General features: G+C 42.2%; 1 protein-coding gene across 2 annotated transcripts; it reads left to right on the forward strand.

Annotated features, from left to right (window-relative positions):
• The first annotated feature begins 858 nt into the window (after positions 1 to 858).
• On the forward strand, positions 859 to 21,226 carry ppp1r2 (protein phosphatase 1, regulatory (inhibitor) subunit 2). Of its 2 annotated transcripts, none has more exons than XM_080832565.1 (6): positions 859 to 1,225; positions 7,382 to 7,489; positions 7,909 to 7,989; positions 12,823 to 12,929; positions 15,842 to 16,109; positions 18,941 to 21,226. In XM_080832565.1, the coding sequence occupies exons 1-5, from the start codon at positions 1,095 to 1,097 to the stop codon at positions 16,075 to 16,077; spliced, it is 663 nt and encodes a 220-aa protein (XP_080688691.1). In that variant the 5' UTR covers positions 859 to 1,094; the 3' UTR covers positions 16,078 to 16,109; positions 18,941 to 21,226. The 2 variants fall into 2 exon arrangements, with proteins under 2 accessions (XP_080688691.1, XP_080688692.1); XM_080832566.1 differs by having other exon boundaries at positions 15,842 to 16,012.
• The last annotated feature ends 1,006 nt before the right edge of the window (positions 21,227 to 22,232 follow it).

Consider the following 22,232-nt stretch of genomic DNA (forward strand, 5'->3'; position numbering starts at 1 on the left):
ATAACATATTGAATAACATAACATAATGAAAGCAGAAATATATTCGAGATATATATCTAGAATTTTTTTTTTCACCCCAATACACACAACTTGGGCACAAATTAATTTGTTTACATTTTAACCTGAAATGTAAAGCAGCGTCCTTGCAGTGCTCTGACTATTCAAACAGTCTTAATTTAAAAACATTGAAAGATAATTGGTAAGCCGTTGCAATAAAACAGATATCATTTTTAGGGATTTAATACCTGAGGTGGGCAAACATGTTTTTTAGAGGTCTAATATGTCTTTCATAATGTGAGTGTCCTAAAAAAAATGAAAATTACAAAGTGGAAAAGGCACCCGTCTCGTAGAATGACCCCTATAACCGCCTATTTCTAATCTTCATGCGTGTGCTATGCTAAATGCTGCAAGCTTGGATGGTGCTAGTCATCGACGATTAAAGTTGAGCTGACTCGCTGAAATTAAGGCACCTTCTTATATAGCCTAAACCAGTTAAGTATAACTTACGTTTATTCTAGCATAAAAACCCTTGAAGTAATATACCATCCTGCCCTTTCAAATAGGCCTAAGCATGCATACCTCTAAGGGGCGTGAGCCAAAAGGGTATGACCTCCGACTGTGTAAACATGTTGTACATATCAAGTAGCACTCATTGGAAGCAGTGCATGTGCGCTCGAAAAGAAAGGTAAGCTGCAACCATACATCAAATACGCTAGGGGCAACCATAGACATCCTAATAGGACCCCTGAAGGCAATGAAACAACCAATCAACGACATTTTCGCCCATTTCAATTCTCGCGAGATTCGAAAAATGATCTAGTACCGCGCGCTCTACGGAGGGGCGGCGGTAGACAGATATCGCGCCGGAACGACGCCAAGTTCAGGGAGGGTGGCACAGAGTACAGTCAAGTAACGTTAGGTCTGTTGAAGCTGATGGTCATGGCATCACGTTTCTCTGAGTACTAGCTTTATCCAATTAGTTAGCTACCCATGTTAATTCTCTTTTGTCTGAAGGAAGTGGCACTGAAACTTGAAGTCTAGCAACCTAATAGACTGGGAGCCCTGTCAAGTGGGTTAGCAAGTAACCTTCTGGAATGGCAGCTCCCCGGCCCATTAAAGGTATTTTGAAGAACAGAAACAGTGGGGGCAGTATCAAAAGGGCCCCCGAAGTCCCGGTGGAGAATCCAGAGCAAGCAGAGCTGGGCATACTAGAAGATGACCAACAGTAAGTGACAGACAAACGTTAATGCTACCCTGGCTCACTTATTTTACCATCACTGATGGTAGATAGCTAGCTACCCTAGCAAACGTTAGTGGGTTACGTTGTCTTGTATTGCTAAGTTAACAGGGACGTCACAAGTTTGACAGGCAAAAGTAATGGTGCTGGTTCGTAGTAACAGTTTCGCTCGATTGTTCACTGTGGTGATCCGACGATACTGAACAAAATCAGTTACCTTTCGTCTTTTAGAGAGTTTGTTAGTGTCTAACGGTAGCTGGTAATCACTGGCTGAATGCTATAGAAAAGGTGAGTAACGTTATCCTAGCCAACGTTAGCCTGATGTTAGCCCAAGGCTGTGGAGGGAGTTGACATGAACACTCGTTGATACAACCCATTTGTGTCTACGAGGCAGATTCATTAACGGGGGGGGGGGGGGGGGGGGGGGGGGGTGGCATGGTCCTCGAAGTTAGTATTGGTAATCAAGGTAGGAAGTTTATATGACCCAATGCCATCAACAAATGGCTATCATAGCTATCTGAATAAGTAGCTAGCTTGATAGCAATATATCCTGGCGACTAACGTCAACTTGTTTTATGTATACTGCTAGATAATCTAACATTAGAGAAATGCCCCCTTAATCAAGCCACTCGCCGATTGTGGCACTACAGTTTTGTGTCGTTATACCCACCTAGTTAACTTTAATGACGGCTGCTAAAGCATTTGTCGCAAGGAAGCAACTAGCTAGATGTCAAGTTATCTGACATTCACTGGTTGATGGCTACTGTTAGTTCTCCTTGTTAGGAAAATATTAGGCTTTTGGGCACTTTAGATATTGTGGAAATCAGATACATAAATTGAAAGTGGTTAACAGGCTGGCAAATCAGAGAGTTCTGTCATTGCATGTCATAGCTGTCATGAACTATGAAGCTATATGATTTGCATTTAACGTACAGATCTCACCACTGAGCTAGGGCATTTTTTGTTTTGTTTTGTTGAAACAACGCATAGACAGTGGCAATGTTTTGTCACTCCTGAAGCTGCTTGCTCAGTGACTAATGTAACGATTGTGTGCAGTAGTTTGACTGTTGGGGGCCGACTTCGCACCCCTTTAATGACCATCTACATCACTGCCATGGCCCTTACTGACAACAACGGTCACACTACCTTTTCCCAAGTATACTTGTCAAATGTGTGGGAAATGGTTCATTTCTGCCCCGAGGCATTCATGTCCAATACATTTAATTAATTTGTAGTGGCACTCCTATAAAGGAGGGTTGTCTTCAGACTGTGGACTGAGGGATGGCCAGGCTTTTTTTGGTGTGCTTTGTTATTGATATATATATATATATATATATATATATATATATATATACATATGTGTGTGTGTGTGTGTGTGTGTGTGTGTGTGTGTGTGTGTGTGTGTGTATGTATGTAAAGGAAAATTTGGACTTGAGGTGTAGTCCATTTAAGAAATGAAAGGAGCCATTTCGTAATTTTAAAAGAAGGTAAAATATAGGTTATTATAAGACAAAGATTTTCACTTTCCCTCCATGTTGGCTCTGAAATGACGCTAGATTACGTGATTTAGTCATATACAATACTATACAATACTTCCTCACCTTTCTCCCTTCCTCTCTTCTATGTTGCTTGACTAGGAAAACGGGTGTCGAAGTCACCAGATTTGTCGCTAGTCACTTAACAGGAAAAAAAATCACTAAATCTAGCTGCAAAGTCACTACAGAATCACTGCAAAATCACTGCTTTAACATCATTGTGATTTATCTTGCGAACAGGGATTCCAGACTGTAATCTGAGTGAAAAGATGGATCTAGGAGCAATACGCGGGCGGAGCCAGCCTGTGAAACTGTCACTTTGATAAGGATTTCTCGGAATTACATAACTTGCATTTATCCATGCAAAACATAAATGGAATGTTGAGTGATTGGATTGCTTTTGGCAAATTTAGGAACCGTTGCCATGTCTGCTATAGGGATGTGTCTCTGACAGAGAAAAGGGGAAAAAGGTTTCCTGAAGGATTGCATGTGCAGCCAAGCACCAAATCTAGGGAGGAGAGCACAGCTTATTTCTGTGTTTCACATGGATTTACCTCACAGCGAACTAGTGATGCACACTACATAATGAGTGGACTGTCCACATGTCCACAGTAGCACCAACATTGTTCTGGCCAAACTATTACTGTTTCTTTTCTTTTTTTCCAATTGTAGTCACATCCGCATGTCCTCCATTTTTTGCTGTGGTGCATAAGGCCTTTGGAACAGTGAACAGTCATTAACCGACATGCTGAGTGATTTCTGAGACTTCTTGAATCTACATGAACACCCACAGCGAAAGGATGTCCTTTACCCCCCTCATTCCTAACGAGTAATTTTCGTCCTGAGATTAACAGTCCTGCCACTCATGGTAACTCTATTAGACCTAAAAAGGTCATGGGTAGGTAGGGAATTTTTTTTTTTTTTTTTTTTTTTCAGTTTTCCAGTGGCAGCGAGTGATAGATTTTTTTTTTTTTTTTTTTTTTTTACAGCAGCAATGGATACTTCCAGCATGTTACACACACACACACATTTTTATATGAACAAAATATGTAGTCAATACAACCGGAACCATTGGCATTGAAGACATCTCAATCAATATTTCATTAATACATTTAATAGTATCAACTCTTACAAGACTCTGTACAATGTATATGTACAAACCTACAAAACGTTGAACAAACGTTAAAAAAGGTAGCGAGACAACATCCAATCAACCCGGAAAATGTTTTAGAACCATGACTCCGAAGCTGTTTAGTTAAAGTGTAACTCTGGTGTTCTGTGACTCATAGCCCTGTTGTCCGACATTACTGCCTGCTATAAGTAGGAAAAACAATGAGAACATTTGGTACAACTCAGAGCAAATAGAGGTCTGGCAGCTAAAGCTAACCTATTCATGGGACATTAAAACTGAAACTGAAACAAAAGCCAACTGGCCCATAAGGCAAGCTCTAGCTTCCGGGTCACTATTCGCTCTATATTGTACCACATTTTCTCATTGTTTTTCCTACGGACAGCACATGGTGACCTCGTACAACAGGGCTATGGGTCGAATAACACTAACACTAACACTTTAAGTTAAATTAAGGAAAATACAACTGCAGGGCCTCTTTAAACCACATGAACACTGCTAATTTCTGCTCGCCATAGGGTCTGGCCACAATGTGCTTTTTTCCAGCCCCAATACAAATGTGGCAGCAGGGCAAGACCGTCTTAAATTTCGATAACAGGGCTGGGCAGGTGTTGCCTTGATCACCACACGAGAGAGACAGCCTGACCTGCACAGTAGATGAAAGTTGATGTTTGGGCTCCAGGATGTAACTCCCACATGTAAAATCCATACCATCATCTGACAGGGCCTCGGCCAGTGTGCAGAGCTGGCAACATTGTGTTTCATAAAGTAGTAGCAATGGTAAATAAAACATTTTTAGGCAGGGGGTCTGGGGGCCGTCGAGGCCCCCAAAAGCCAGAGAGTTCACATGCTCTGAGATGCAATCTAGGTCGTATTAAGACATGTTTTTCTGCAAAATAACTGCAGTATTTTGAGTTTATAATTTCCTTTTTTCCCTGTTGCATACAATTATACACAGACATACACGAAAAAGTGTTTTATTACCCAAACACATGGTCACTAAGCACTGAACATTAGTCAACATAAAATAAATATTAATATTTATCTACTGATCTGTGCTATATATGTAATATCTGTAGGATTCAAATTATTTTAAGCATTTTTATAATCAAAATCGCTGAATTTGCTCATGCCCTGGTGAAACAGAGAGGAGAACGCGAGGTGAGGCAGCGACGAGCGTCTCAGTTCAGATTTGCGCAATCCCTCACAAACTGGGTTGAGTGCATGCCTTTTGCTTTCTCATTGTCTGTTACCACTGTAATATTTGTAGACACTTTTATTATATGCCCTTTCTATCCATATAATAGTTAATGTATTTCACGTCTGTGTAGAAGCTATTAAGACTTGCTGATCTGACATAAAACTGCAGTGAAAAAGCAGTATCTCTGCCTCAATGAAGGGGGCGTGCGTGCGGGAGTTTGAAAACGGGACTTTCAATCGAAATGTGAAGTGATAAATAATGGTGGGAGACCAATGCTGAAGCTAAAATGTTTGTTTCAAAATACGGGACAGAAGATAGCTCGATCGACTTCTCACATTCAAAGCCAAATTGCTATTTGGGAACCAAAGGATATATTTGGCTTTGGACGAACAGCGGAGACTAAATATTAGCAAGGGGGAGCTTTTCACCCCTCATTCGCTAACATTACATCGTTATTAGAGTAAGCCCTTGCTCCGTTGATTTCACATTATTTATCTGAGGATTGTTTAATATCTATGTGAAGCCATTTAACATCATACAAGTGGTTGTGATCACTTTGAACCCAAGACTGCTTTTTATTGGTGAGCTGATTTTGAGGAATTAAACTTTCCAGCTGAAGTTGTTTCCGGGTTGATACGGTTAAATAGTTGCTATGCTAGCTTACTAGCTAGCTAAGGACACTTTAAATTACCTTCAACGATTTAAATGGAAGAGTTCAATTTGCATGAAATGATAGCTAGTTATCTAGCTGATGTTATAGTCTCCTCGATTTAACTATACAATTATAATGGGAACTTAAACCCTCAGGGTGCCTGTATGGAACTCGTATGAAACAGTTCATATTCACGAGTTCATATATCCAGATATTAACACGAGTTTATCACAAGCTAGCAACTGCTTACCAATGTGTGTGTTAACTAAAGAATGCTGATATGAAATATGTAGTACACTGTTACGCTTTATGTTACAGATCGGTGTCAGGTGGTATGTTCAGACACGCTCCTGTTGCACTCATTATGGCTAATGACACTCAGACACATCTGCTTCAGGAAGTGATTACCTTGAGTGTGAGGGACCGTATTCTGGGAGTTCCTGAAAATACAGGCCGTGGTCTGGTCCTCATTAAATTTACACAGACTTTGTAAAACTATTCACGTTACTCAACTGATCCACTCTTTAACTCTCAGTCAGCAACCTCGATTTATGACTTCTTTGCCCTCGGATCAGTTTTGACTGATCTAGTGCAAAGATGCCACATTGCATATTTGCTAAATTGCCTGTAGTAAATCTGTGAATATGGTTTAAATTTACTGATGTGAATGTTAGCAGTCCGCAGAGTAGCAGCTGCAAAGATATATTGCTGCTTATCAGTAGTTTCCCTAGTTGCATTGTAGCCCAATACCACTGCTTCATGAGTTGTATAACAATTTTGCCTACACACACACACAAAAACCAGCACACTCCCCGCCTCCAGCCCTGGACCACGCTGTCACATCATCACACACACACATACCCCCTCCCCCCACCGACCCAGTATGGCTGTCTGCACTCCCTGACACAGTTACAATCGCTCAGTGAGACCTCACAGAGGTATTGTTTCAAACCTACCTCTGTGGTGAGTCAATCCAGTTTGTTATGGTTCATAATGAGAAGGCGAAAGGGTTAGTCCTGGTTCACTTTAAAAGCCTTATTACGCCTAAGAATTGGCAAGGTGCCCTGCATTAAGGCGAGAATAAATCCAAACATGAATGTGCTGCTGGATCATGTTGGTGTTTTAGTCTGGGGTTTTCCGGTACATGGTAGATCAGGCCTTATTCTGATTACTGGGCATCATCTCAAGCACTGTGTTTACCAGGGCTGTGGGCAGGAATGCTGTGGAGGAGGATTACTTCAGCTGCAGTAACCAGATTTACAGTCTGGCACCCTCCCGCTATCAGCCGGCAGTCGCATTAACACTCCCCTCAGCCCAGGCCAACACTGTCCGCGGCAGTGAATATTCCTTGCACATTGCTGTGCTTTGCAGATCTGTTGCCCACACACGCACCTTCATGTTTTATGTGGTGGTGAATAATAGCAGTGTTTAATAATTGCTTTAACCTAACATCGGGGTAACAGTGTGATTGATGTGTAGGGATAGTTGCTCAAGATGTGTTTATTTTAGAAGTTTCAAACTGGGGCAAAAGCGTGGATGAAATATAACGTGTCCTTTGAGTAATGGTGCCAGTATTAATGGCAGAACCTACAGAGCACTCATTTTCAACTTTGGGCTATTCTTACAGGAAGAAGTCACAGAAATGGGATGAAATGAACATCCTGGCCACGTATCACCCAGCTGATAAGGACTATGGTTTGATGAAGATCGACGAGCCCAGCACACCATACAACCGGTAAGTTCACCTATTGCATGATACAAATGTGGGTGGAATTCAAAGCTGTCAGGGTATGGAAAATAAAGCCCTGCAGACAAAATGTAGTGTCCTTTCTGAAAGAGCAGTCTGTCCATACTGGTCAGCTTCGTTCAGTTCACTGTTAATATTGGTCCACCAAGGGGGTGGCCTTAGTGTAAGCAGAGACTAGTTTCCCAGGGAAGGTGCTCACGCTGCAGGTTGGGGGTAAGGTCGAGGGCTGAGCCCCTTCCCTTTCCATCTCTGGGTGAATTTCTGCTGTGTCAAGAGACCAAGGGCACCGGCGAGATTCAGGGAGCAACCTGATCTGTCAGGACGCTCGGTGCCTCTGGCCCTTAAACCTTGTGTCCTCAGTCACAAACCAAACCTCCCTTTCTCTCCTTTTTTTGCACCCTCTGTAGGATGCTGGGGGAGGAGGACGACGAAGGTGCACTCAGTGACTCAGATGGCAACGCGGTCACGGTAGATGACCTCGCCAAAAAGTAAGTGCTACATGCCAGGTTACCTCTCCATTATAGTGTTGCCTGGCTCTATCAGACATACGTGTCCATTGGTTTTGACAAGGATTCTTTGGGTGTTTGGACAGCGTTGTGTGTGTGTGCGTAGTTTAGTTCAGGTTAGATTTAAGGTCATATTTGCACACCGTCACCTACAATTGACTGCTTATGCAAGCAGTGACCACACCTTTCTCTCCCTCTGGAACAGCTGATTAGATTATTTTATGAGGTGATGAAATAACACTGTGCTGTAGTCATCGTACACTTCAACAATAATGAGAACACCGCAGGCCCTTAAGTTGAAGTCAAAAGTCAAAGTAGCTTTATTGTCAATTTCTTCACATGTCAAGACATACAAAGGAATCGATGGGACGTTTCCCACTCTCCCACGGTGAAACATATAAAACTGCACAGGCACAACAGATAAGTCAAGACATTTCCTAATACTAAGTTAACATAAAGTTTCACGTACAGTGGTTCTAAATACGTAATACAATCTTAAACGTAATTCAAGTGATAAAAGTGCAGTCCTGAGTGATTTTTAGGGGGGGGGGGGATTTCAGCTTCCTGTCAGACTAGAGGATATGGCTCCTTAAGCCCCCTATTTCTATTGTGACTACTTTTAACATAACACATGACATAACAGTAACAAGAACTGCTACTTTTTGACTTGTGTTTTTGAAATTGTGATTAGACTTCCAGGAGAGATCAGTTCGTCGTCTTAATGCCCTTGAGTTGACATTGGGTCCAGTTTTCTTCTCCAGGGAGAGTAGGCTCATTGGAAAAACACTGCTGCATCGGTATATCAACACGAGATTAGTATGTGATGAGAGAAGCTGATGCTATAGCCTCCCCTCCGTTCCAAATGTTAAATAATAACTTGTGAGCTCCCGCAAAGCCTTTCCAGACACCATAACTAGTTTGAATAGGTTCAGACCAGGGCTCAGAAGCATCCAGCAATCTTATTACTCTGTTTGTATACATTTCCAGTCTCAATTTTAATTTTTTGTGAGCAACCCATTATCTCGGGCAACTCAAATTTTCAATCAGTGCACAGAATCGAAGCAGAATAAGCATTTGGGTTGCTGATTCTCTATTGGTCAAGTGACATGAACACCGGGTCCCAACTCTTAACACAGCTGCAAGGCTTTCAAGGGATGACATCCCGACAGATATCTAGTACCCATCATCAAGCCCAGGTCTCCCAGACTTTGCAGATATCCACACGAAGCTTATTTTTCTGTGGCGTGATTGAGTAATGTTCTGGGAGACACCTGTGGAATGAGGCCCAGTGCGTGGTGTGAGGCCATAGTAACTGATACACTGTTTACTCATCCCCTTAAGCAGGGAGTCGTCCCTCAGAACGCAGCAGTTGCCGAGCTCTACTGGTGTGGGGCAGCAGAACATATAGTACAGCGGTGCCTATACCTCAGATTAAGGCCCCAATCTCAATATCGATATTTCAAAAACAACCCCTTTGTTTCGAGTGACACTTGAAAAAAAGAAAGAAAAGTGTCTCTCCTTCAGGCTTTAATCTTCTGCACACCCCCCCCCTTCTCTCCCTCTTCCTCTTACTCTGGCTCTCTCAGGCAGGGCAGATGTTCCAACATCTGCCTTAAAGTCAAAACTCACTTTGAGTCCTTATTCACACACACCGTCTGTCAGACAGACCCACATATTAGGCAGAGAGTAGGGTTCTTGCGGATCCTTAAAATAATCTAATCTAAAAATAAAGCCTTAATCTGTATTAAAATGTCTTAAATCAATCCTTCAAAGTCTGAAAAATGCTAAGACGTGGAAAGTAGGATTGTATGAATCATTTGTTTTCTGACACTGAAATTTAAAACCTCAAAATAATTGGCAACATCTATTTTTACAGGATAGCAGGACCATCAACACTCATATCATTTATTTGTGGCCAGCATGCTTAGCGCAGATGTAGAGTCTGCTAGCTAGCAATGACATAGGGAAGTGCAAATGCAATGAAATTGACTTCAACCAAGATTTCACGCCATAGTTGGGCAATTTATACAAGACACGGTATATTTTGTGCAGGATGCGTTTCAAACGCTGTACATTTAATTTGCCCTGTCATAATGTCCTGATCAAAGCTGGAAGTAACTTCCAAAGTAGGAAAGTACGTGTGTTTGTATGAACGAACCATGGGCATGTATTAAATAGTGTGAGTGTGACCATCTATAGTATAGCTATAGTTCATGTACACAGACATCAGAGAAACCAGTGGAGATGGGGAGAATGGATTTTCTCTATGAGAGTAAACCTGTTCCGAATGCCATAGATATTATTCAGACATACCTCCTTTCGAGAAAACGTTCAAAGCACTCTAGCTCCATTGCAAGTAGGCAAATCAGAAGTAAACATTTGATCAGAATCCAAAAAACTTGATGTGAGACGGTGTATAACTCTTACTGTATTACCAGCATTGAGCATTGTGTTTCGTCTTCTGCACGCTACCATATAGAGTCCTGTTTCTTTTTGGGATAGTGGCCATCTAGTCCTCCATGTGGCCCTCCGAAATGCAGCGTTTTCATTCAGACTTTAAACAGAGTGGTGGAATAAACGTAAACTGATGCACTGTAACATGGAACAAGGTTACCAGTGCAGGGGAGTGTGTCTTTGCAAATTATATATTTTTTTTAATTTGTTGGAATATCTTACTTTAAGGTAGATGCAACAGAATATGTGATTGGATCGTTATAACACACATTTCAGAACAGTACAGTACTGCACAGTACTACATCTTTTCTGTGTGCAGTGAAACCTCTGCAAAGCAAAATGTAGAAAAGCCATTTTGGAAATAGAAGCTATGAACACATGGAGTCAAAATTGCAGTTTTTTTTTTTGTTTTGTGATTTTAAAGTTGGTCGGAAATTTCATTACAAGTGGCATTCAAAAATCGAACTTGCCTTAAGCTGTAGATACCGTGTGCGTATGGTGTGTGTGAAATTTCTGCCCATCTCACATCTGTGTGTTTTTAGTATCCAGTATGAAGCTGTGGGTGTCATGGCATGGAGAGGCTCACCACACACTCCTGCCCAGCTAGGAGGCTAGCAGCCGCTTTACTGCGTCTGCGACTGTTTACCCGCATGCTGAGCATGCACTATTCTTTATGGTGCAGTCTCAGTGATGGAAGGGCTGCTGGCCTAACTTGCTCAGACTTTCAGTTGTTTAATGGTCTGTTTATGTTTATGTGTCTGCCTCACATACTTGGTCCTCGACATGCACACACACACACACACACACACACTGTCTTGTCTCACTTTCTCTTCCGTCTCTTTTTTCTGTCGATTTTTCTGTACCCATTATTCTCTCTCTCTCTCTCTCTCTCTGTCTCTTCTATTTTTTCCATCTGTTCTCCTCATTGCCTTTCTACAAGCCTCCCCATCTCTCCCTCCGTCTCTTCTTCTGCTGTTAGGCTGTCTGACACTAACTCTCTCTAAATCCTTTGTGTTTTCATGTTTTCACTACCCGCAGCCCTTTAGAAATGCCACAAACACACAAACAACTTTACCTGACCGGCTATTTTTAGGCTCCAGGGCTTTCAAAGGAATGGATCCAGGCCCAATCTCAACAGTGATTTCGTCCAGAAGCCTGCCTTACCTTCAGGAGATCTCATTGATATCTGTTCTTAACTCTTAATTGTTGTTTGGTAAATACTGTTCTCTGCTGGGGCTCCTGGAAAAGGTGGCGTGGGTGAGGGTTAATAGAGGGGTAAAGCGGTATGGGTTGGGGTAGGACTGTATTTGTATTGTTCGAATGTATAATCACACACAATCATGAGTGTCGGCCATAACACTACTTCAAGGCCAGGATGTTCAGGGCAGAGGAGGTGCAGGTAGAATATGAATAACTCAGGAGACAAGATCTGAGGCAATCAATCTGTATTGAAAGCGCAGGAATATCAGGAGTATAAGAATCCTCTAACAGAGATCTTCTGTGTGTACAAACAACAAAGGCTATTTTAACAAGCTAACATAAACATCATTCACACATAAATGCTAGCATTCCTTTACTCATTCAACACTAACGATAAACAATGACTTCTCTATACATATAACATTGATTATTATAAGAAATTGACATGACATTAGAACACTTACAACTTTCATAGACGCACACGTCAAACTTAAGCTTGGTTTATGCTCAGAGGCGTAAGCGCAAGCGCAAGAGGCCGCGCAAGCCCCTTGCGCGACTTTTTACGTCTTGCGTGCGTCGGCCCCTTTTTCTAGACTTGCGCCATTTTACGCAAGCCTATTGTTCTGGGTGTGAATTGCTTGGCAACACCCCCAACGCAACGCGTAAGCACCTAGCAATTCATGCTCCCTTTAGAAGCATGCAAGGGCCTTCAATGTTTGTCGTTCTTAACACATAAGAGGCATGCAGTTGCTGTCTCAACGCGACACGGTAAATAAAACAATGTGGGAGCATGACGCCGGTGCTGACCATGTCAAACTAAGAGTCCCCAATCGCGAAAAATATAAACAATGTGTTAAATGGAACATAAACCCAGAGCCTTTTTTACAGTTGGCATACGGTGTGGTGTAGGGAAATGCATGCAAAAGCACGCGTTCGTCTTTGTCCAGCTGAGCGAAGGAAAAGAAGTCTGTCCAGAAATATCTGACCTGTTTCTTTCTTTCCCATTTAGACATTTTCCTTTGGCCTGTGGCTGTGTGCGAGTTTTGTTCACTGTGTCTCGTGTCACATCTGCTGTCTGTGCTTATTCTCTCTCTCTCTTTCTTTCTTTCTTTCTTTTTTTCTTTTTCTTTCTTCCATTCTGTCTTTCCCTCTCTCTTTCAGGTTGGCTGAGGCAGAAGGCACAGAACCTCGCTTCATGAGAAAGGAGGAGGAGGAGGAAGAGGAGAGCAGTGAGGAGGAAGAGGAGGAGATCAGCCCTGAGGATCAAGGTACACAGAGATCTATCTCTCTTCGCATGTCTGTCTATGTATCGATCCATCTCCTCTCTCTCTCTCTCTCTCTCTCTCTCTCTCTCTCTCTAATGTACCTGTCTGTCAATCATCCTTCTATCTATGTCTAGATGTAGCCCCACGTGCAGGGACGGACTGGCCATCGGGCATACCGGGCGTTTGCCCGCTGGGCCGGGGTGCAATATGGGCCGATGGTCCCGAATTTTAATTTTTTATTTTTTTCCCCATATAATGGTCTGACCGGCTGGCCCACGAAATTAGTTCATCAGCGGCCCTACTGACACTGGGCTGGCCCAATCACATCCCCTGGGCTGACCCAACACAAACCCCTTTCGATTTGGACCTGCCTACATAATGCATTAGGACGGTAAACAGCGTGGCCCATGGCCTTGACATGCTTGACACGCGCACGCTAGTCTGCGGCCCATTGGCCGTCTTCTTGAGTGACTAGGGTCTCGTCCAATCATATCAGCAAACACCTTCTACCTTTAGCTAAACTTTGCCATCAGCTCCCGTGGATGACAGTGCTGGTGGCTACAGCCAGGGAGATACGATACAACGACCTACGGTAAGCTTACTGATCATGAATTAAAACGTCTCTAAAATATGTTTGACTTAGAACCTATGTTCTATGGCCAAGTTCGTTTGCATAGCTAAATACAAGACAAGTCTGTAGCTGTTGCTAGCCCTCAGCCTACTGTACTCTGAAACAGCCAGCCGTTAGCCTACACTCTATGTTGTGTGTTTGAGTGGTGCGCGGTGCCATGTCAATTGTTCCGAAAGCCCAGTATTCCCAAACCCTGGTATTCCGCAAATATGCCAATTTGTCCAGATACCGAATTATGATAGCCCGTTATACGCTCCAGTTTTCCAGTCCCCCCCGAAGTTCAGGGGCGTAGTTAAAACGTTAATGCCACCTCATCAAGCGCGTTTCCTACAGGAGGAAATAGACTCCCTTCTAGAAAAGGGAGCAATACAGCCTGTCCTCTCGGAGACGAGAACAGGGGGTTCTTCAGTCGCTATTTTCATGGAAAATATCGACCGATCTTATACCTCCGTATTCTGAACAAAGCTTTAAAGTGTATGATGTGTATTGCATTTAGATTAATTAAGACCAACACCTTAACACACAAACTCTTGTTGAACTCATACAGTAGTAGGTTCAGTGACGTGCGGTGAGACATCTGTCTTCTGGAGCTTCTGCGAGCCCGTGAATCAATGTTTCGTTGGAATCATGATGTAACGTACAGCAATGCTATTTGTATTTTCTAATTGGCAGGTCATATGTATGATTCTAGACTTCGCTAAGCACTGAAGCGACTGAAACGGTGAATTTTGATCACATTCAGCGAAGTTAACAGGTAAAACGGGAGAAAAATAGGGCGTCTTTAGGCCGTCCTGCCTAAAAGTAGGGCGTCCCGTTTCTTCTTATTTTTTAGTAGACTATAGGGCAGACGCCCTGCTAGCTATAAGCCTGGTTGGTGTAGACATTCGAGATTAAAAAGGTGTGTTATCGAATTTAGTGGGCCGGTCTGGTTCAAAATGCCCGGGCCGATTTTTTTGTCCCAGTCCGCCCCTGCCCACGTGTGCTGTCATTATTGTGCGTATACCAATGAGCTACACAATCACAATAAACCATCACTTCTCTTCAGTCTATCCGTGCATATTGTAACCCAGGAGATTGTGTCATGCCCTCCCTTCGCCCTGTGGGCCCCAGGCTCTCCTGCGTGTGTCAGGCAGGTGAGCCGCTCTTTCCCCTCCTGTTCAGTAGCTGGAGCCCATGCAGTCTTTTTACAGCCGGCTCGTTCCCGTTAGTATTGGCTTGTACTTGCCATCAGCACGCTTCCTCATGTCCAGCTGCCTTTTCGTCATGATATTATGGATTTATTCATCTGAAGGGATTAATTTAACAGGATAGTGTGAAGGCTGATTTTCATCTGATTTTTACAGATTATATCAGCATATGTCACTTTGCTTTAAGACAATAACCTGAGAGACATTGTAGGCCGGTCTGGTCATAGATTAAAAAGGTAAAGGTAACAGTTAATGTGCAGTGGTGTGAGCGTGACCTGTATGCGAGGAGGGGAGCAGGGTGAGTGGGCCCTATTCTGCCGCGCTCTAAGCCACCCATGCAGACTAATGGACCCAGCGCTCATGCAGACTAATCCCTTTTCTGGCTGACCAGTTCCCCATGAATGCACCACACCGCACCGCTCCCCCTCTCCGAGGATAAGGGAGGAGGACTGCTTTAAAAGGCTAAAGGCAAATCGCATTTCAGGCTGAATGTTCTGGAACCTTCAGGAGTTTTGTCTTTTTTATGGAATATTATGCATTATGAAAGGTGGGGCTTTTGTTTTGAGATTTGTGGGTTGTGCAGATATTGTGTGCATTGAAAACATTTCCAGGCATGTATTTTGAACATTAATTCAGTATTGATTATACTAAATCACCTTAACTGCAATGTTGAAGTGTCTGTTATTGCCATGATAGAGATACTATGATAGAGAGCATGAGATCATATGTGTCTTATAGTCTATTAGAACTTTGGAAATTTGAGGTGGTTTTCGACATTTAAAAGGACCTCTGAGTGCTTCTGGATTTAGAAGTGCTGCTGGCGTAGCGTCCAGGCTGTTATTTATGTGCCTGAGTTATGTTTCTGGAAGTTTCTGCTTCCCCAGCACTCAGCCCCTGGGGATGCCTCATCCTCCACAACACCTCTCTCTCTCTCTCTCTCCCTCTCTCTCTCTCTCTCTCTCTCTCTCTCTCTCTCTCTCTCTCTCTCTCTCTCTCTCTCTCTCTCTCTCTCTCTCTCTCTCTCTCTCTCTCTCTCCCTTCCCTCAATGGACTGGACACATCAACTAATTACCCCTCTTTGTCTGTCTCTCTGGCAGAGAAAAAGCAGCAGTTTCAGATGATGAGGAAGATGCATTATAACGAAGGTCTTAATATTAAGCTGGCCAGACAGCTCATCGCCAGTGAGCTGGAGGAAGAAGAGGATGAAGATGAGGAGATGAGAGATGACACCGAAACGGAAGACATTAATGTAGACCCACCTCAAGACGGTGAGGAGGGGGGAAAGGGAGGATCTTTTCATTCCTCTAACTCCTTATTCTACACCAGTTTCTAGCATTGTCCCATTTTCAAGATCACCTGAGATTTGTGAGTAGTCCCATTGTCATGTAACATCAGCAATGATTTTACCAGCATGGTCTCTCACCCTACAGAATTGTGAATATTCAACCCCCCAAAAAGGGACACACCACATAATTGTTTTTAAAAAAAATGCATAAGTATAACAAAATGAAATACACCCAAAGGCCAAAAGCAAATATACAATACAATGCTATAATTTCACTTCACTTTACATCTGCAGCACTCCTAATTAGGGTTGGGTACCGAGAACCGGTACCAAAATGGCAGCGGGACTATACAACCGGTACCTACCCGGACCGAAATGTCACGCAGATTTCGGTGCTTCCTTTCGGTGCCTGAGCCAATTGAAATGGATAACGGCAACAAATCATGCAGCTAAATGAACAAACCGGACCGAAATGTCACACAGATTTCGGTGCTTCCTTTCGGTGCCTGAGCCGATTGAAATGAATAACAGCAACAAAGCATGCAGCTAAATGAACAAAACTGACGTAAAATGTTGTCTTATAAACAGGAATTATTTCAGGCTGCAACATGAAACACGGAGGCTGGTTCCAAAACAGTAGAAAACTAGCGATAGCTAACTAGCAGTAAAGTGAGTGTATGTATAAGTATGTATAAGTATGATCTGTATGAATTCTTTTTTATTTTGTTGCCAGGCATATTTCGTGGGTCACATTTAAAACTGCCCCATCTCCCAATGTTAACTTTGTCCTGTGGCGTTCACGCTCATTGGTGTTTTCATAGCAACAGTCTTATGACAGTGAAGCAGGCACCATTTAACAGCGCAAGACCAAAAAGAGCTCGCCATCAACCTTTTAACAGAGAAAATAGCGAAAGGTAAACAGTCAAAAGTGTGGCTGTATTTCGCACAAAAAGATTCAAACACCGTGACGTGCAGCAAATGCAACAAAACAATTGCGTCTTAAGAGGGGAGAGAAGGCAAGAGTCCTGGGCAGATCTGCAACCGCAAACTAACTTAAACGGTAGGTACCGGTTGTAGCCTATAGCAAACGGTGCCATAGTCTCTTAAAGGGGCAGTACACTTTCACGCACTCGGTGTGTTCAAGTAACAAGATTAACTATAAACTAGAAAATGCATTTCCTGAAGGAAATACCAGTGCATGAAATGCAAAAGTTAAGAAAGGAAGAAGAAAAGAAAGAAGAGTGAAAGAAGGAAAGAAGAGTGGAAGAAGGAAAGAAGAAAGGAAAGAAGGGTGAAGAAATGAAAGAAGAGTGGAAGAAGGAAAGAAGAAAAGAAAAAAAGTGAAAGAAGGAAAGAAGAAAGGAAAGAAGAGTAAAAGAAGGAAAGAAGAGTGGAAGAAGGAAAGAAGAAAGGAAAGAAGGGTGAAGAAATGAAAGAAGAGTGGAAGAAGGAAAGAAGAAAAGAAAAAAAGTGAAAGAAGGAAAGAAGAAAGGAAAGAAGAGTAAAAGAAGGAAAGAAGAGTGGAAGAAGGAAAGAAGAAAGGAAAGAAGGGTGAAGAAATGAAAGAAGAGTGGAAGAAGGAAAGAAGAAAAGAAAAAAAGTGAAAGAAGGAAAGAAGAAAGGAAAGAAGAAGGAGAGAAGAGTGGAAGAAAGAAAGTAGAAAGGAAAGAAGAAGGAGAGAAGAGTGGAAGAAAGAAAGTAGAAAGGAGAGAAGAGTGAACAAGAGTGGCTCTGGATAAAGACAGTAAAGAGAGAGTGAAGAGGGAACATATTGAAAGAAGGAGAGAAAAAAGAGTGAAGCAGAGAGGTGGAGTGCGAGAGTAGAGGGAGAGGGATAGAGAAAAAGAATGAAAAAAAGTAGAGAATGGAACGTGTCTCTTAAAATTCCTAGTTATACAGTTGAATGGAGAGGGACAGAGAGAAGAGGAGCCTTGGAACATTGGCGCAGTCAGTGAAGCACAGGTGCAAGCCTGTTTAATGACCCTATTATGATGTCATAATGGCCCAATGTAAGTCAACGGGAAGATTCAGATTAGTTTTTCTTTAATATCTTAAAAAGTTTAAAGTTTACAAAAGTGAAAAATACATAGCATAAGTGTCGTTTACAAGACCTATGCAACAAAGTTTGAATGAAGTTTCTACGTTCAGGCTGTATTAATCGCAGAAAAAAGTAACAAGAAGAGGAAGCCTAGGAATAACAATACAGGGCATTTCATGCACTGTAACAAGATAGAAAAGATAGCTAGGTATAAACAAATCAGAAAGTTGTGAAATTTCATGAAATAAATGCAAACTAAATAATACATGTTTGACTCCAAAGGCAAATATGCTCATAAGTTTGAAGCTGTAGTCTGTAAAGAGTGTGTGTGTGTTTTGTATTTATTTATATTTATTTAAACATACTTTAAACTGTTGTTAACAGTTCATATAATATTCATAGTTTGAAGCTGTAGTTTGAAGCCAAGTGTTTTGTATGTATTTATACTCATAGTATACTTTAAACAGTTAATATATTGTTCAATTTGAAGAAAAAAATTGGCCTTGGCAATAAAAAAAGGCCTTTCTTTAATGTCGTCAATCCTCGATTTGTGCTTTTTTAAAAAAAAAAATGTAAGTATCGGTTAGGGCACTGTTTAGGCACCGGTATCGTTTTAAAAGTATCAAGTACCGGTATCGGAAAAAACCCAAACGATACCCATCCCTACTCCTAATACCATTATTACATTTTTCCAGGAATTGTTTTGAAAACTTTCTGAGAATTGTGCCAGCACAGTTGAGGGAAAACAAGTAGTTCCCGTTTATACGGGTGATTCACTTGAGTAATGCAACTTTACTGGTAGTGGCAAAGTTTAGCTGTTTCTGTGTGGATCAGACCTGGAGCTGACTTGAACCTGTTCCCTTTCTGTTGCAGCTGGTTCTTTGGACTCTTAGAGGACGCCGCAGTGACTCTCTGCCCCTGGGGCTGGGCTCATGAACCATAGGCACGCTGATGCCCCAGTCGTCTTAGCTGACACCGTTTCAGGATTCCCCCCCCCCCCCCCCATCCATTCATTCCTCAAGCAATCCCCCAAACGAAAAAAGTCTGCATTCTGTGACCAGTGCCATGCAAAGCATATCAACTATCGACCCTTTCTGGACAGTCCTGGCTGCTCCCTCTGTTGCCAAGCCTCCGTCTCCCTCTCATCACGCTGGGAGTACGAGCTGAAGAGTTGTGCTCAGACTGTTCTCGTCAAGTGATGGCCCCCGTCCCCTCCCCTCCCCATCCCTCCACTCCCCTACCCTCCTCCAGTCCACCCTATCCATGCGGTGGGCACAGGAGTGCTTGCCCAAAGGCCCGCCCTCAGCTTCACCACACTATGCCCAGCCTGATCAGTCGTGGCGTGGCTTGACTTGGCTTCGCACTAGGCTTTAATGTGCGCTATGTAATAGTTTCCCCCCTCCCCGCCGACTGTGTGTTACGCCTGAGGATGCTCCTCTCGTGGGCGTGGCCGTGGGCATGGTGTGGTCAGCCACATAGTCTCCTCAAAACGTCCCTGCCTACAGCTTTCATTCAGCCACTTTCTGTTTTCAGTGACGTGTGTACTACCCTGACAATTATCATCAGTATCACGATCGATCTTCGGTTTTCCCTGGTAACATAACTGTGATGTATTGACTCCGCAAAGAGGTATTGAGGCTGGGTCCAGTGGGCAGAAAATGGATTAGATATTGACCTACCAAAGTGTAATGCACTGAAGTCAAATGTTCTTGTTTTGGATTTGAATGGCCATTTTCAACACGCTTCATGAAGAGAACTGCATGTTTTCTTTCCCAAGTCAAGCACTGTATGTAATGTTATGTCAATGTCTGTATAATGCAATGTTTTATAGGCTGACTACTACTGATTAGAACGACTCAGTGTGTTAGGAGTGTTAAATAGGAAACTGTTGGATCTCCTGTTCCTCTATCCAAACTGATCCATAGACTAAAGGGGACAATGCACAAGCAGTACGATTATTCGTTTTATTCTTTAGCTTCTCCGACTAACTTGTCAAAATTCTAAAATGATACCACTCTAGTAATTTGTCTGGAGTATCTAAAGTATTTCCCTCTTTTTAGTATCCTAAAAAGACCAATACCAAGAACAAGACTTGCTATTCCCACTTATACTAGTGCTTTGAGCTTAATGTTGTCATACTTTAATTGGACAACTTAATATGGTTTCACTTTAGTTTTTTATGCATAAGGTCTTATATGAAGATTATTTTTGTGCATAGGTGTTTGAAAATAACAACTGAATATTTGATTAAGTAATGGCCTTGGATAAACATTGACTGTTTCATTACTCTGCTGCACCTCAATAATAGCGTGTTATAATGAAGTCACAGCTAACCTTACTGAGAATTATACAGTTCTTTCATCTGTACTTTCAAGGTTGTATTTTCCACCCAGTTTTCACCCTTGGTCTAGTTTTGATTAGTTCATTTTTTTTTGGTGTGTGTGTGTGTGTGTGTGTGTGTGTGTGTGTGTGTGTGTGTGTGTGTGTGTGTGTGTGTGTGTGTGTGGTGTGTGTGTGTGTGTGTGTGTGTGTGTGTGTGTGTGTGTGTGTGTGTGTGTGTGTGTGTGTGTTTGATTACAATCAGATGTCAGGTCGTGACAGAGTGCTGGATCTTAAACGTCAGTCCAATTTCACAGGAATTTGGTAATTTTCCAGAATGGGAGTGTGAAATGGGGTGGTTTTCCAGTAAAGTCCTGAGAAATATATTTGAATCTGTCGAAAGGAATAAATTGATTGGTAAGACATGTCGTTTCATAATGACACCAATGTATGATTCAGGATGAGATGGGAGTCAGGATGCCCAGGCATTGTCACAACATATAACGTTAGAGACTACAGAGATGCATGTAGTCTGGTGGTCTTCCCTGTGGGCTAACGATGGTGATGATGGGGCAATTAAGGTCTCGAAAAGTGAAGGATTCCTAACCCGCGGATGTACATGTTTGTAAATGAATGTTCCATGGTCTTTTCTGTCCATGTTCATGTCTACTCCATGCAGCGATGTGGTTCCTGTTATTTACCTCTTGTTTTCTTGTTTTTTTTTTTTTACAGAAGACTATTTGTCTTGGATCCTTTCTTTTCTTTTTTTTTTTTTACCAGTTTTGCACGTTCACCAGAATTGTTGTTTTGTCTCGCGTTATTAAAATATGTTGATATGGATGTCATTGGTGGTCTTTTTATGTTGGTAACTGTATTTGTCTGCTAAAGAGAGTAGGCTACTACCTCAGCCATCAGGTGAGCACTTACTCCCCAACAGTTGATAGGAAGTGCACTCAGTATTTTCGTCCATTAAGTTGGCATTAATAATGATTAGCTGAAATGTTCTCAATCGACTATGGTGTTGTGAGTTCAAATTAACGTCGGGTGTGATTGGCGGTATTTGAAAACTTGTTGGACGTTCCATGTTCACTCAAAGGAGGGTACATGCGCAACTAAGAAGTAAGTATAATCTGAATGCAGCACACTAGGCCTATTCTTCAGGTGCAATGAAGTACAATTATACCATGCCGTGTTCATACCGCCTATATATGAACGCAGATGTTTATGTGTAGGCCAAGTAATGCTCGTGATTCATTTCAGTTAAATCGGTTGAAATATTTGTGGCTGGGGAAGGGAAAAAACACGCTCGACGACATTTTGTGTAGCCCATAGGTTATAGAAACCACTAGGTGGCGGTATTTATACACATAACCAGAACACATCATGTTTCAGGCCTATTTCAGTGTTTACCTATATAATAATTAATTAATAATTGTTATTATCTACGTTAATAATGTCCTTATTGCAGCATATTGTGGTATGTAGCCTATATGGTAACACTATGTCACATAGTCTATATGTAAGAGGTTTTGTCGTGGCCAATGTCTAGGCTACCAAACAGAATATCATTTCTGTAGAATATCGTTTAAAATCTGAGCATGCTGCTCGTGCGAGATGTATTAGGCCACTCATTACTTATACTGTCTATGTGGATAGGGTAGGCCTATTTTATTTTTTTTTATCTTTAATGTCAGTCCTGTAGCTAATGTACATTTTGTCCATGTCGGATTATCAAAAAGTAACTTGACCTTAAGACCTTTATGTTCACTATTTCAATCAAAACATCAAAAGGGGGTTTGTTGCTATACAGCATTCCAGCATTCTCATGGGACAGGCTGGCACAACT

The sequence above is a fragment of the Sprattus sprattus genome, assembly GCF_963457725.1.
Source record: "Sprattus sprattus genome assembly, chromosome: 2".
Lineage (NCBI taxonomy): Eukaryota > Metazoa > Chordata > Actinopteri > Clupeiformes > Clupeidae > Sprattus > Sprattus sprattus.